Source organism: Scomber japonicus, chromosome 12 (genome assembly GCF_027409825.1).
Source record: "Scomber japonicus isolate fScoJap1 chromosome 12, fScoJap1.pri, whole genome shotgun sequence".
Lineage (NCBI taxonomy): Eukaryota > Metazoa > Chordata > Actinopteri > Scombriformes > Scombridae > Scomber > Scomber japonicus.
This window is the reverse complement of record NC_070589.1, coordinates 5,890,294-5,907,005: the sequence shown is the minus strand read 5'-3', so window position 1 is coordinate 5,907,005 and position 16,712 is coordinate 5,890,294. Positions and strand designations below refer to the sequence as shown.

Here is a 16,712-nt window from a genome sequence, read left to right as displayed (position 1 = left end):
AAGCAATGATATTCTGATAATGCTGATACATGTAGCACCTTTAAACAATGTCTTCATGTCTATTTTTACACACTGTACAGTAAAGTCGTGTAACATGAATTCATAGTATACATCATAGAGTATAGCATCAACTTAGTGAGTCTTTAAAGGGAAAAGTGTGTGATATAATATTTTCATATGAGGAAATTCATTGTTCATATACTTGTGGTTGGTGGTAGTTTCCTTCCCTTTTCTGTATTAGTACTGTCAGTGCTGTCCACTGCTCCAGACATTAGCTAATCAAGACACAGTCCTCTTGACAGCAACAATATTCATGAGCAATCTTTGTCATGATTTCAGGTTGTGCAAACATTTCAATGCATGATGTCTTTGTTGTCTTAAAGTGATGGTTCGGCGTAATTTTGACCTAGCGCCATATGCACCATTACCTCTATCTAAACACCCCCTCCCTCCTTTTTTTCCCTTGGTGGCAAATTGGTGGAGTTAGAGCTATCAGCCGAATGTCTTAGTGCAGGCGCTAACGGGACCACCAGTGTATCTGGTAAATGACCCCACTAATAATGCCTGGATTGTTATCAAACTTCTACAGTAGTACAAATAGGGTCTTTACTCATAAATCCATGCATTGGAAAGTTTGTAAGTACACCAGGAGTTTATTAAAATAACACTTACCTGATGGCTTTTACTCTGCTGCTACTGTTAAAGCTGTAAACATCGTTGAATTCTCGCGCAATAACTGAAATGATGTGTGGTCATGTGATATTGCGCACAGAGCACATCTATTGCTTTAAGATTACAGTTTGGTTGCACATTTGCCAATTTTTTTGCTTTGGTGGTTTAAATGATTTAGTAATTTATTCACATCATTTTTTGTTGAGTTTGTTCAATAATGAAAATACTTCTTACAATATTACCTATACTAACTTCATTACTGTACCAAAGATACTACTTCTGATATGTTCACTTAAAATATTGTTTGTCCTGTTTAGATCACATCGACTACTATTAAATATGTGTCATGTTTGAAAATACAATATGGTGTATTACTTCAAACTCACAGGCCAACTATGAGATTATGTGTTTTTTCTTTTATACAATGACATTGACATGCCACTTATGACTCACCCGTTCTAATAAATTATACTGTGTATCCAAAAAATGTGCAGTGATTGCAGGCCACAACTTCAAATATCAGACTTATATGTGAAACCTTTGTTTTGATGTGTTTTGTTCCTGAAAGGTTCAGTGAGTATTTTGCACCATTCTTTGGAGAGTGTCATGTTTACTTGTTTCATTCTGTAAAATAATAGAAAAATATGTGTATGTACTGTAAATATACAAAGCGGAGTATTTAGTATCACAGTGTCATAGTTACTGGATTCAAGTTGAATTTCTTTGTATACGACTTTATTCTTTATTTGAAAGTTCCATTAGCTTTCACAAAGTGGTCACTAGTCTTCAAGGATCCATACAAAAACATTATGATATATAGATAGGTACATGTTTTTAAAGGTGTTTTAGTGATTTACTTAACAGGTAAATATGTCAAATTCTTTCTTTATTTCTGTGATGTCTGTCTTTGCATCTTTCTGTGCTCTCTGTGGATTGGGAGGACAAGTGAAAGACTGTTTAAAAACAAATTTCTAACAATTAAGATGGAGTTTACGGGTGAACGTGAAGGCAGTGATGTGAAAGGCACTTCTCATCAGATCCTCAGCTTTACTCTCTTCACTCATAGCTGCTCTAATGTAATGTAAAATGGTCCACTGAGTAAATAAAAATAAAATACACTTTATTTACTATGTTTTATTGTGTTGATTCTAGCCAACACCCTTAACAAAGAATCCCACATTAAACCATGTTTACTATTCAGTTCTGTAAAGCATACTGTATTCTTTCATTTATAATAAAAACATTAGAATTATTTTAGTCTATAAATTAATAATAAATTCTTCAGAACTTTTTTCCAGTCCTGCAGCTGGACAGAGCTGTCCAACATGTGTGGACCAGACAGGGTTAGTCCATTACACGATACAACACTTCCATCTGCTGCACACTCACTTTACTACAGCTGAATGATACAATGAGCAGTGGCCATGGATACTGTAAAGGATTACTGAACTGTCAGGCCTGAGTAAGACTCACTATCAGGCCTGTGTCAACATGAAAACTATTATTTCATTATCATTGCAACAACTACTTACCAGACAGCAGTCCCATGATGTAAAATTCATTTATAAAGCATTTTTAATGAACTTATTATTGTAACGTACAGAAAATGTTGTTCCAATAAGTCATTTGATCAACAATACTCCAACTTATTCAGAAGTTTGAAATCCATTTGAATCATTATGAGCAAATTTAATTACAACTAACTTCAACAAAACATGCAAAAATTCAAAAATTGGTTATTCTTTTATAAATGGTTACACACAACTAACACATTAGGTAACTGGATTTTTTTTTTGTGATAATGCTCTCATAATCAATGTATTCAATAGAATGTCATTCTTCTGAAAATGCATTTTGACTAGTACTTAAATTAAGAATAAAACTATCTGAAACTCATGATACACAAACTGAAACTCATCATTTTAAAGGCATAATAAAGCAGGCTAATACTGCTGACAAGTAACATCTTGCACATTCATAGACCAGTCAGATAAGTCAATTAATGTCAGAAACCTGTCCATACACGTTTTTTAAACTTTGAAATTCAAAAAGAATTCAAACTGCTGTTCAATAAGAGGCTCATACATACGACTGATCTCATTACTATTGGCTGACAAGAGCCAGAACAGCCAACTGTCAATCAGCAGCAACACGAGCCACACAGAGTCCCGCCCACCTCCACCTGCAGCAGTGGGCTCGCGCTTCCCGCGGGACAGACTGCAGAGGTGCAACCGCCCGGCACGAGACAGCAGCACACTGCCAGGTAAGCTAAGTGAACACTGTTTCCTGTCTGTTTCTCTTCTTTTCTGCAGGGTAGTAAGACTATTTAAAGCTGTTATCAGTCTCTGAACATACAGGATATCATTATGTATTGATTATAATTGTGTATAAGTGTATAAACTTTTTTTTTTTTTTTTGCCATTGAAGAATATAGTTTTAAAACATGTAGCAACAATGTTTCATATTTCTAATAGTGTATTAACTCATCAGAGACAGTCCAAACTACAGTTTTTACAGACAATGTGTCCAATTTATTATCCCAGAATTCCCAACATAGGGAGCAAAGTGTCAGTAGAGTTACATATACAGATATGTTGGGTTTAAAATAATAAAAATGCTGTAAATCTTTGGGCTCTCTGTGGTGAAATACACCAGCTGACTATTTAGCCAACAAAACAGACAGAAACACAAGCAGAGAGAGGCTCAGATAATTCCTTAATTCTGTTTAAGCTTCAGTTTCTCCTCACTGCTGCATGTCTCTGTAGGGGTTGGGATGACTTGAACACTTATTGAAACTTATTGAAAACTTATTTTTCTTTTCATATCAATTCATATTGTTAGATGGTAAATCTGCTTCACACAAACCCAGTTAATATCAATAATAACTGAAGTGACTGTATCACACTGTGTGACATACTGTACAACACAATATATTACAGATTTGTCATTGTGTAGCTGTCACTCTAAAGGATTAGCGTATAATAGTTAATGAGTTTGACTTGAATTCAACTCTTGACAACTACTAAATGTACATTTAACATATACATTTTATTTTATTCTATTGCTTAAATTCGCATTGTTGTTTTGGCTCATGATAGCAAACATCTCCATCCCACCACCCCCACTCTGTGTAACGCTGAGGAAGAGAGAAACAGATATGATGAATCTGAATACATGCATCCAGTTTAACCGTATTAAGAAGAAATGATGCCAGTGACATACAATGAATGCTTTTTGCACCACATGGAAAAATATTACAGATAGTCTGGTACTGAACACATGATAGTCATACTGATTAGCCCACATGGCTGTTCTGACTGTCTATAGCTGGCAAGCAGATGGCTTACACAGATTACCAGCCTCAAGAGCTGATTAGCTGAGTTTACTCGCCGCTTGACTGACTGGTTACCCACTGACTGACTGACTGACAGGCTGATACTGTCTTTACTCAGCTTTTATTTCACTCATTCATTCTGATCGATTACTGACTGGTTGGCAAATGTGTGTATTCACTCCAGTAAAGAGATGATGTGACACAGACTGGATAAACAGACATACATGTGACTGATATGTGACTGGAGGTGGGGGAGATTCTAAGCCCCCGCCTCAGGCTGACAGGCTGGATGCCTTGTTTGAGGGAGTTAGGGCAGAATAATACGCAGCCCCTCTCCTTCAGTGTGGACCAACTGGTTTCTTAAGATGACTTAGAGCAAAATTAATCTGAGACCCTTTTCTCCTGGCTGACCTGAGGCAGCGGGTCAACAACATGTTAGGATACTGTTTGTTTACCTATCAGACATCAGACACACTGCTCACCTTATATTGATAAAGTGTATAGCTCAATGTTAATGTTAAATCTGATCCAATCAACATTAGTGAAGTGTACATGCCTTTCAGCAGCCATCTGGATTTTCACTCAGACTCAGATGCTGACTTGGAAATAGAAGCAGTAAATGTGTTTGTTTCTTTCTAAGAATACCCTCCTTGTGAACATGTTTGAACTCCCGCTATAAACACTCCTGACCCCATTTCTATATTAATCACACAGCCTTCAAGTCTGTAGACTCCTGTATACAGCTGACTCTGACTGAGCAATTCTAATACAAATGTCTTAAAAGATTTCTATCTGAGACAGAGTATTTTTATAGCTGAACAATAGTGTAATTTATTCAAGCTGTCATGTAGTCTCTACAAAGTGAGGATGATGATGAGGAGTGTTATTAACCAGTGTATCTGCTAGATAAACAGTGTGTTGACACTCACCTCAAGGGGAAAGAAGAACATGTGAAGAAACACAAAGGTTGCCTATAGATATTTGTTCAAAGTTGAGTCAATACAACTTGCGTGACTCATGTTAGTATTTTATGAGTATGTACATACAACTACAGCCCGACCGATATATCGGTTATGCAGTATTGTTGGCCGATACTGGCCTATCACACGCATATCAGTATCAGTGTTTAAGCGTCCCATATGTGCTGATATTTTTTTTAAAGATATACAGGCAGCATTTAAGTATATTTAGTCCTTTTTCCTATTACAAGTTTAATATATACATATTAAACACCCAGTGAAGTTTGCTGTTTCAATGCACTGATGTCATTTTATAAAAATGAATGAGTCATATTTAGTGTGCGATGTTAACCAGAATCAGATGTTTACATGTGCTACAATCCAAAAACCCCAATCATAAAAACTGATTCAATTAAATTTTTATGTCAAACAATAGATATTGTTTCATAAAAAGACACATATTATGTAGTTATCAGGTTACATGTGTAGCAGCATGTAGCATATAGCAGAATGACACACTGTAGGTTAGATGGTTATCAGCCCAGCCCAGGTGTCAAAATCAAATGCAATGTTAAAGGGCTAATTCACTGATTTAATTTTGAAAGGAAACATAACTGCTGCCTGGACTCAGTGATTTTTAAGTGTTTGAGAAGTGTTTCACACCACTTGTCTGTGTTAATAATAATAAACACTAAACACCTCTCACACTCTCATCCATTAAGACCAACCAAGCAACCAAAGTCTCTTGTTGGCCTCGTACCAGCAACACTGCAGTTCATGTAGGCATCTAAATCCTCAAACTCAAGTCCTGTGAGTGACTAAGGGTAGAAGAACCACATAACAAGTATAAATAATACATTAGTTGCTGCAAACAGGGGTTGTATTATAAGAGGGGAGCCAGTAGGAAAACACATTTAGTAGATATGTTAAACATCAACATGCGTCTGCTTGTCTGATACATTAATTAACAATGTGTCTTCATGATGATGTGTTAGTAGTATGTTAGGGTCATTTCTAGGGTACAGTATTGAAGAAAGAAAGAAGAATTGTGATATCCTGACTTTTACTGAGTAATTACTAACTCATCTATCAAACACAGACAGTCTGAGCTGAGATCAGCATGATGCCATCACCAGGGATTCATGTTTTCACAGGCTGATTATGAGTTAAATGATATTCTTGTACAAACTTGGTTGGACACACCTTCATAAAATTAGGATTTTATTCATTGAAACAAGACTGAGGGTTTTTTGACAGTTTTTAAAAATCTTGTTGCCATGTAAACAACACAGTTGGTACACAAATAGTAGGCTTGTTTGTTTAATACCTAGCCTTAGTAATATACTTTGTAATGATGGTGGGGTCTAAAGATTATAAGAAAGTACATTCAACCCTCATTTTTCAATTTTCAGTTTTATTCATATAGCAGCAAATCACAACAGAAGGTATCTCTGGGCACTTTTCACATAAAGCACGTCTAGACTACTCTTTATTTTACAGAGTGACCCAACATGAGCAGCACATGGTGACAGCAGCAAGTAAAAACTCCCCTTTAACAGGAAGAAACATCCGGACTGTAAATGGGCATCGTCTGCCTTGGTCAGTTGGCTAGAGAGAGAAAAAAAGGAGAGAGAGGAATTTAAAAAAAAAAAACAAACCATGTGTTTAAACCAGAAACGGAAAAAATTGAATGCCACAACAAGTTAATTACTCTGCGGATTGCTGGATCAGCAGCCCACTGGATATAAATAAAAGATTTGACCCCATGCTTCATAAAAAACAGTGGTGTATTTCAGAATAGGAAGTAACACATCTACTCCATCTAAGGAATGCAGCAGCTGTCACTGTTTCATTAAATGTCATTTAAAATAGTGAACATAAAACACAGTGGTGAGAAGTGATGAGTACATACATAAACCCTGGTCACACTAGATATATGATGACTGAACATGTCAGCAGAAAGACACATTAAGATCCAAAATGATCAAAACACTGATCATGACTCTGTGTGGCAGCCAGCCAGTCTGGGAGAGATGAGACACACGCACACAACACACACACAAACACACACACACACACACACACATACACATACACACACACACACACACACACACACACACACACACACACACACACACACACATACACACACACACACACACACACACACACACACACACACACACACACACACACACACACACACACACACAGCAGCTGTAGTTTAAAGACAGTCTTGTAAATCAGTGGGTCCTGTCAGACAGCTGTCTCTTGATTTGATAAATTGACTAAATGAGGACTAACTATTAAAAGGCTGTAGTAACAACATTCAGCAGCAAGTCACAATAACATGAACCTAAACGATGTTGGAAGCAGCTACAGCTGAAGAAAGATGAAGAAGAACAAAGCCATGAAGTTGTGTGTGTGTGTGTGTGACCAACTTGTGTTTAAAACTAATATACTGTATATATGATATTCATAGGATTCTGAAACTCGTAATAAATGCATGACATAATTCATTAAGTTTGTGATTTGATGGCCATTTCAGTCGAGACTGCTATACAGTAGATACAGATTACAGGTGAATTTCCTGCCAGTATCAGAAATATCTGGTTTCTGCCTATAACTGACTGTGGTGCCAGTGTTAAAAGTGTTTTATTAGTTACTCAACTCTACACTGGAAATGTCTGCATTCATTAGAGATAACATTACTCAAACTCAAATCTAGTAAATATGGTACATTTATTTAAGCAGAACTTCTTCAAAAAGAGTGCATGTTAGCATAGGCATCATACAGTACACATACTGTATTATAGCAATCAATGTTTATTTTTTACAGGGCACAGTACATACATTACTGTAGCATGGACCAATTACACATACCACATCATTTAGAACCTAAGATAGTTTGCAACACTATATGTGAGTCACTGTATGTAGGCTGCCCAATATATATAGTATAACATACAGTACATATCTAATAATACTGGTGCTTAATCATGTCACAGTTATTTATAGATATTGTTATGATATGTAGAATTCAGGCAGCCTTTTTAGAATAGCATAATATAGGGTAACCTACATGCACAGATATTTTACCTGTGTTTTTATTTATTTATGTGGTGGCTACATTTACAGCTAAATTATCCCATTCAGTTTTGCATTTTAACATAAAGATTTGTGTTCCTCTTACTGATCTTATCATCAGTTTTTCCCTCTGCTGTCAATTTAAATACACACACAGCACAGTGTTGCATATGTGTCATGATTGTGACAGTAATGTGGCTGAGGTTTCATGCTGCATATATTATATTAGAAGTTACCTGTGGAGAAAAAAAAGTGTTTAACAAATGTCCCTCTCTTTGTCCCCATATCTATTCCTTCTCTCTCTCCCTCTGTCTTTTATGTCCTGCAGCAGTATGGAGGAGTCAGGCCTGCTGAAAGAGAGGCTCCATGCCATTACTGTAAAGTTTCATTCTCTTCTGCTCTTATGTTTTAAATAGAAACCACTTACCCAAATATACATTCATATTTAGATCCAGGAAGCACTACCCTGATAACTTTACCTATAACCTTCATTATATTGAATTCTATTGTCACTATTCTGTCTCTCTCTTTGAATTGTTGGTCTTTGATGTTTCAGGAGAAGCATCACATTCAAGAACACATTAGACAGAAGAAAGATGAGCTGGACCAAGAGAAACTTCGACTACAGCATCTAAAGGTTCATTGCGCTAATTAAATAGATCAGTAACATGAGCAGTAACAGATGAGGTAAATCTTGATAAATCTTTGTGACGGATGGTATTATCTCTAATTCGAGCCTTGCACGAATTGCAGGAGCTCATTAGTAATCACTCTGTCCATCTGTTTGTCCTTGAATGTTCATAATATTATCTTCCTGTCAGCTGTCAGCAGGGACTTGTGGTCATCGGGAATGTTTTGTCTACACTGATCAGCTCAAAACACAAAACAGAAGACAATACACCTGCTGACAGCTTACAGCTCTGAATCCTCATCACTGAAGTGTGTGTTGTGTCCTTTAAAATCAACAGAAAAAGTCTCTGAGAGAGCAGTGGCTGCTACAGGACTCAACTAATCTGCTGTCTGACCAGCAGCAGACCAGAGAACTGCAACTCAACATTAACAGGTATACACACACACGCACACAGACACACACACACACACATACACATACACATACACACACACACACACACACACACACACACACACACACACACACACACACACACACACACACACACAGTATGACTTACTAGATCAGTTGCTGAGCTGCATTCGTCCTCTGACCCATTAGAATACAAAAGGAGATTGACTCTCTGGAGAGAAAGGAGTCTGTGATTTCTACCAATGAGAGCTTCATCTTGAACAGATTAAAGGCTGTGGAGAAAAGTCCAGAGGAAATTATCAAGGTCAGCACACACACTCTCACACACAAGTATTTATGTGTGTTCTTCATTATGTTGCTCTTACTGGTTTGTATATCTCTTCTAGGAAGCCCAGAACAACTTTATTCCTGGTAAGTCATGACATACTTTTTGGATGTTTTAGCCCCCTCCTAAAGGTTCAGTCCATGTTAACAGTGGGGTTTTTTGTTTGTGTTCCACAGAGACACCACAGGTCACCAAAGCGATCCCTGATATCAAAAAACCCCTGTCTCTACCATCCAAGGCACATGTTGAACCCAACGCACCAAGAAAAAGTGAGACTGTCACACATCCATGCATTTATGAAACCAGTAAAATCATTAAGAACACATTGATCAGTGCTGTGCATACTGTAGTATGAGTTGCGCTTAAGGTGCATTTAGATTTACTGCCATAAAACTGCTATGTTGATGGCTATAAAGAATGCCTGTTAATAACCCATACTGAACTGTTCTGTAATCTTGTAACTGTTGTGAAACTATACTGACTGCACCTTCTACTACACTTCTCCGCAAAGGACCAAATCAATGTACCAACTAGGGCCACATTTCCATTATCAATCAATCTTTTTCTTTGATTAATTGATTAGTTGTTCCATAAAATGTCAGTAAAAGGTGAAAGATATTGATCAGTATTTCCCAAAGCCTAAGATGACGTCCACAAACAGTCCACAACCCAAACATATTCAGTTTATTGTTGCAGCTCTAGTACAAGCTCTATCGTTGCACCTCAGGTACAAACTTTTGAGAGACATTTTTTAAGCCTTCAATGGAGAAATTATAAATTATGAATTATAAAAATGGGGATATTTAAAAGTAAAGTACCTATTTCTAAAAGTTGACTATTGTCTTTGTAGTTGATTGAGCTAACCTGTGATTATAATATTATCAGCGCTCAGGTAGAGAGAATGGATGACTATTATCATCATCTGGTGATGGTTAAGATCAGATAGTAATAGTAGACAGATAGGCTGCAAATGTGGTGTGTGATTATCGCAATAACTCAATAACTTCTTTTAGATTATAAATGTGTGCTATACTGATTTAACTAGTATACTGACTTTAACATGGACGCTATCTGTCTTCCTTGTCTGTCTCAGCTCTGTTTGCCATGGAGATCAATGTTACTAAAAACATGTTGACTGGGGAGAGCACAGTACTCTCTACTGCGCCTGTCCCCACAGAGGAGCTAAACCAACACACTGGGCTCAAGGTGTATGACGATGGCAGGAAGTGTGTTTACGCTCTGCCTTCCCAACAGGTATCACCATTACTTTTAAATAATGTTTTACTGTATCAGTCATTTCGCTATTTGCCATTGACTTGTCTTTGTGTTCTCCTACTTTTAGGGGTCACATGATCAGAGTCGTGTGTCTGAGCTCTCAGCCAATGAGGTGGAACAGTTGCTGAAAAGTGCTACAGAGCATCGCCAATTAAACCAACAGAATTACCACCAAAATCACAGCAGAAAGGCAGGACATTGCTTTTTCAGCCACCCAGATGAAAATGACCATGGGGAGTGGTATGACCCTAGAAACCAGAGAGGACTTTATGGTAACAGCCTCCCCAGAAACAACACAGTGCAGAGAGACTTTAGCTGGCAGAGTAAACCACTGGACGAGCGTCTCTATGGGCACCGGCAAAGTTGGCATGAGGAGAGAATTAACCAATACATTGGGAGGGAAGGTCATCGCCTTGGTAATCGCAACATCATCAGAAGCAGTAGCTTAAATATAGGCAGAACTAATGGCTATCCTCCTCCCAGATCACATGATGTAGTGTCCCCTTACCAACCACAGCTCTGCTACACTCCCGCCAATTATATTCCTCTTAGTGATTATGTATGTGTGGAGGAAGAAGAACTTTATTGTTACAGCCCACCCCCCCATCACTCACACAGCCACATCGCAGACAACCAACCCACCCACTCTGACAGAGCCCCCTCACCCCTCTACAGAGACGACAGCGCTTACACCATCCTCAACACCATGGAAACCACTGAGCCAATCACAGCCATCTTCATGGGCTTCCAGACAGCCGAGGACGACAGCGGGCAGGTTCAGGAGTACGAGGGCTCCCTGAAGGCCGAGCTGGTCATCATTGAGGACAACGAAGAAAAAAGCAAAGATAAAAACAACAAGGGGAGTGTCCATGGTAATCCGACAGGCAGTTCAGCCAATGGGAACGTAGGACGCATGGAGGGAGACGGAAACAAGTTGAAAGAGAGGCCAGGTATCAAAAAGATCCGGAAAAACCATAGACCATGCTGCACTCTTTCCTAGCTGGACTAACCAATGCCTGAGCCTGCTGTCAGTCTGCTGAACTAATGACTAACTGCATACATAGACTTGCTTGAAATGATCTACACAATCTCTTCTGAATTTATCAAATTGAATGTCTGAAATCAACATCAGGGCAGCATTCCTCAAAAATGAGGAAATAGTTAGCTGGGTGACTTTGTTGTAGAGGTTACTGAAAGAAAAGTGAAAGCAGTATCACTGGAAAAAAAGTAGTGCATGCACACTGACTGAGCCACAAAATGTTCTCAAATTTAAAAAAAAAAGTTAAAAAGAATATATAAACTGTTCTTCACATCCAGCACCAAACAGCAGACACGCTCTGTTAGCAACTAGCTGGTGAACATAGTGCAGCATTTAGCAACTAAAGAGACAGATGTAATTCTCAGGAGTTTGTGGACACCAAACTAGAGCTAAAGAGAGTGAATGCTGCATCTACATTTATAAATGGTAAGTGGCTGTATTTCTATAGCACTTTACAGTGTTTCTGCTATTCATTCAACCATTCACACTCACACACCATTGGCAGTAAACTATATGCACCACCAGGAACAATATAGGGTCCAATATCTTGTGCAATAACACTTTGACATGCAGACAGGAGGAGTCAGGGATTGAACCACTGGCCTTCTGATTAGTGGACGAACTGTTCTACCCCCTCCTACCTCCACAGCTCCACATAAAAGCCTGTGTTGCTTTGTGTCTGCTAGATGCCTGATAATATACTCCTGTCTGGCTGCTTGTTTGAATTGTATCATTTCAGTATCAAACATTTACCCTCTGTAGGTCTGAAAGGTGTCACTAAAAAGTTCAGTACAATGAATTTTAATGGCAGCCAATTTTTACTTATGGAAAAAAAATCAAAACACACACACATGGATTAATCATGATTCACTTCCCGCTGTCGTCACAAATAATACATATACATTATATGATGAGATTATATATATACAATACCATATGAAAATCATTACATTGTTAACCATGTACAGTACATGAAAGAACTTCAAAAATGTTGCCATGTGATTGTGCAACACATAATATTAAGAGTGATCTGGCTGCATTTATTTACAGAAGTGCTCACCTGTGGCTCCCTCTGCTGGTAGATCAACCTGTAGTTCTTAATGACTGAGTGAGTGGCAGAATATCCTGTGTATCCAGCAATCCAGACCAGATGATAGTGAAAACTACACAGTATATATATATATAACAGTTACATGCAGTAACCATGGTATGCTTTTTGGGCTTTGGGAATATATATAGAAGTATACAGAGCAGCTTTCAGACACTTATTTATATATATAATATAATATGACATCACAAATTGACATCAAAAATCTTGTTATATGTGAGTCTTCATGAAATGGGGACTCAAGTGTGATACAGGTTTAATAAACAAAGTGATGATATGCATCATAACCATTTATTGGAGTTAACATGATGTCATATTGTAGACTAGTTCAGTGTGTTTCAGTGGCATATAGTAGAAAAGGTAATACACACTTCCTTATTTACAAATTAGTATATCTTGCTCTGTTTTTTTGTTTTGAATAACTGCTGATGCTTTTTACATTTTTATACTAACTTCAGATGTTTGTACTGTACATATGTTGTTTACAACATGTCAGATGAAGAGCATGTGGATAACCGTGTAATGATGATGCTAATAAACCTTTGTTACTCATTGGTGTTAACAGCTAGCTCTGACAATCATCACAACGTAACATTTTGTGTGTGTGTGTGTGTGTGACACTAATCCTGTGTGATGTGAATCAGCTCAGATGTCTCTCACAGAGTCATGCTGGATATCAAGTTGTGTTATATTATATTGGCACTGATGTCATCTTGTTATTTATACCACTGTGTGTGTGTGTGTGTGTGTGTGTGCAGGATGTGTCCTGTAGCATGCTTCTGACAGCATTATGATTAATGACATTAATGATTGTACTTGTATCATTGGCACTGACAGACAGCCAACATTCATTTAATCAAATACAATGGTACCACTGTTACTGTACCTACAGGGCAGGATTAGTCAACAGATTACATGAATGCTACATTACTTAATTCAATTTAATATTTGCCACACTTTACTTTAAGGAACAATTTAGCATTAATAAGCATTACATAAACAGAGAATAAACCGTTTATAACACACTATCATGTAGTTGTTAGCAGATATAGTTTATTAATGTATGTGTCAACAGCTAAAACTCCCATTGGCACACATAACTGAGGGTCTTCAGAGGCGTTATAATTGCTGACAAATACTGTACATTAATAAATACCTAAAAATATCCTATTTTCTGCTTAAGTACATTTTAGTGTCTTTTATTGAAGCTGTAAAAACTGCAATGGACAAAGCATTATATGTATTATAAATCATCATCTTCTGTGGTGATTTGGCTTCATACCCATATTAACAATACAAGCTACTACTACCACTGCTGCAGTAAACTAGCTGTTAACTTAAGGCCCTTGCACCTTAAGAGGAGAGATAACAGTACTTGAATAGTTGACAACAAATCTGAACTCAAGGTCTACCTATTAGCTTTTGACCATATCACCCTGTCATCATGAGCAGATGTTTTGTTCTAGGGAGGCATTACAGGTCCTTGAAATAACAGTTTGAACATTTCCAATAACATGAAAACTGAGCAAACTTTATCTGCCAATGAAGACATGTGGTACAGTTGAAAGCTACAGAACAAGTAAGTGGACTTTGAGTTTCTTTGAGAAAGAGAGAGATAAAGGTCAAATCTCAATCCTTGTAAAGTTCCTTTATTCTTTCATATCTCATGTGATACATGTGTGTCCCTGCTATAGTGTGCTGCTCTATTTCAACCTGATAAAATTATTAATATGACCATGACCACAATGTTTTTATTAAGGTCTATTGATCTAAGAATTATGTGACATACTGGTATACTTAATATACTGTGCTCTTTTTTTCACACTAAGGATTCTGGTTATTTTCACTTTTATAATTCAGTTGTTTTTCTGTCTCTTTACAGAAACTACAGTGTTTTAATTTTGTATTCATATGACCTTTATTTAACCAGGAGTCAGCCAGGAGATACATTAGTCCTTTTCCAGTAGAAACCTAGCCGAAATGACAACACTGAGTATCATTGATAAGCAGTAAGTTAACAGAATACAGTGTGAATCACCCGTGATGACTCATCTTAATTTCATATGTGAAGTTGGTCAAGTGTAACTCAACAAAAGCTTTTTCAGCCTTCAGCCAGTATGAAACTAAAACTGCATTATATAACACCACACTAATGGCAGTATGTATGTGTGTATTGTGTTTGTCAGGTACAGATGAGGAGTGAAGGACGAGGGTCGAGTCATGTGACCACCTTATCAGCCTGCTGCTCATCCTCCGCTGTTGCTGCTGCCTGCATCTATAAAGCTTCTTTGTTTCCTTAGCTGACAGGTGGGCTTGTTTTCCAAGTCCCTTCCCTTAAAGTTTAGGAAAAATGGACGTATCATAATATGAGTCTAATCTTGGCTTTGCACATTTGAGACTGATACAAAGCTGCACCCAGCAACAGATAAAAGACATTTACTATAATGTGTGCACAGAATTGTATATGTAAGCTTTTCTGCAGATTGTAGACAAACTATAACTGATGAGCTTTTCTAGATTATCTTGATGCAGTCAGCCTATTAGCCAAAAGTGAAGCTGTAAAAATGAAAGCTATATGAACTACTACACAATGTAATCAACATCCATAAATCACAACATTAAGTTTCAGATTCTGGCTTACAGAATTCATTGTGTATTTCCATTCATGTTTATGGTAAATGTTCTGCATGACACAGCAGTAATATGTGATTGAAAATGTGTAAACCTATTACTTAGTCGGTAAAATAATGTCTGTGCCAGAGTTTATTTTGTTTGTTTGATATTAAAACTGCATATTTAATCACCATAAACTAAGGATGTCATGTCCATTTTTACAGTTTTTAGTTTGATTTACTCGCTATAATGCAGCACTGTTCAGTTGTTGCCATGTGCTCACAGCAGAAGAGCTGCAGTGAAAGATTTATGCACTTTTATTTATCCCTGGGTTTCACCTCTCAGGGTACATCCTGACAGCTTGCTGCAGCCAGGAGATGAAGATATGCAGACATTAATCAGGGCTGAGTTTCTATGTTTTTCAGGTTTTTTCCCCCAGTGTTTCTCTAACTGATGTTCACAATAAAAAGATGACAGTGCTCTTTTTAATGAAGTCTCCATCAAGGAAACAAATATAAGATTTAAATGGATCAATAATAATGCAGTAATTTATTTAGCATCTAAAATTGTATATATGAATATGAATGTTTTTTTAATTATCATTCATTTGTAAAGCATGGTAACCAGCTTCATCATAATATATGTGCTTGTTGGTGTTACTGATGAATAAACACAGAAAACAAAGATGGAGGAATTCAGGAGTCACACTTTTATTGAAGATGTCATCACCATACCTTTCATTTGTCAGTAATGAACGATTGAAACTCAAGGCAAATAAACTAATAAAAGAAACAGGACCAGAATGAATGACTCAAGTGGGGAAAGCTGAGACAGTCATATCAGCTACCTACATGAGTTCATACAGATTATCCTCACCAGCATGTAGAAACAACATGAATACTACCACAACTGACAAGAGAAAATCTGAGTTGAACTGTATAACTAACTGCAGTTTGTTCTACAAACTAAAACTAATGTTTTAGAGTAATAAAATATTATAGATAGATAAGATGATGCCAAAAACTATGTTCAAACTAAAACTGGAGCCAGGTATAGATGTGGATACAACATCCTTGAACTGCCATGAAACCACAGGGCAAACACTGAGCGTACAGTAGTGTGTAATATGAGCTATTATACCTTATATATCGAACACGGTAACATAATGACATGCTGAATTGTCCTGCTCTTGACGTAGCAGTCGTGCATCCAATACATGACATAATCCCTTGCCTTCCTTTCATCACTAACA

The 16,712-nt window shown here is 37.3% G+C and overlaps 1 protein-coding gene across 1 annotated transcript; it reads left to right on the top strand.

The window, feature by feature from the left end:
- The first annotated feature begins 8,387 nt into the window (after nucleotides 1-8,387).
- Nucleotides 8,388-11,700, top strand: palmda (palmdelphin a). The gene is made up of 7 exons (XM_053330630.1): nucleotides 8,388-8,432; nucleotides 8,612-8,692; nucleotides 9,024-9,118; nucleotides 9,290-9,404; nucleotides 9,487-9,511; nucleotides 10,519-10,679; nucleotides 10,768-11,700. The coding sequence occupies exons 1-7, from the start codon at nucleotides 8,388-8,390 to the stop codon at nucleotides 11,698-11,700; spliced, it is 1,455 nt and encodes a 484-aa protein (XP_053186605.1).
- The last annotated feature ends 5,012 nt before the right edge of the window (nucleotides 11,701-16,712 follow it).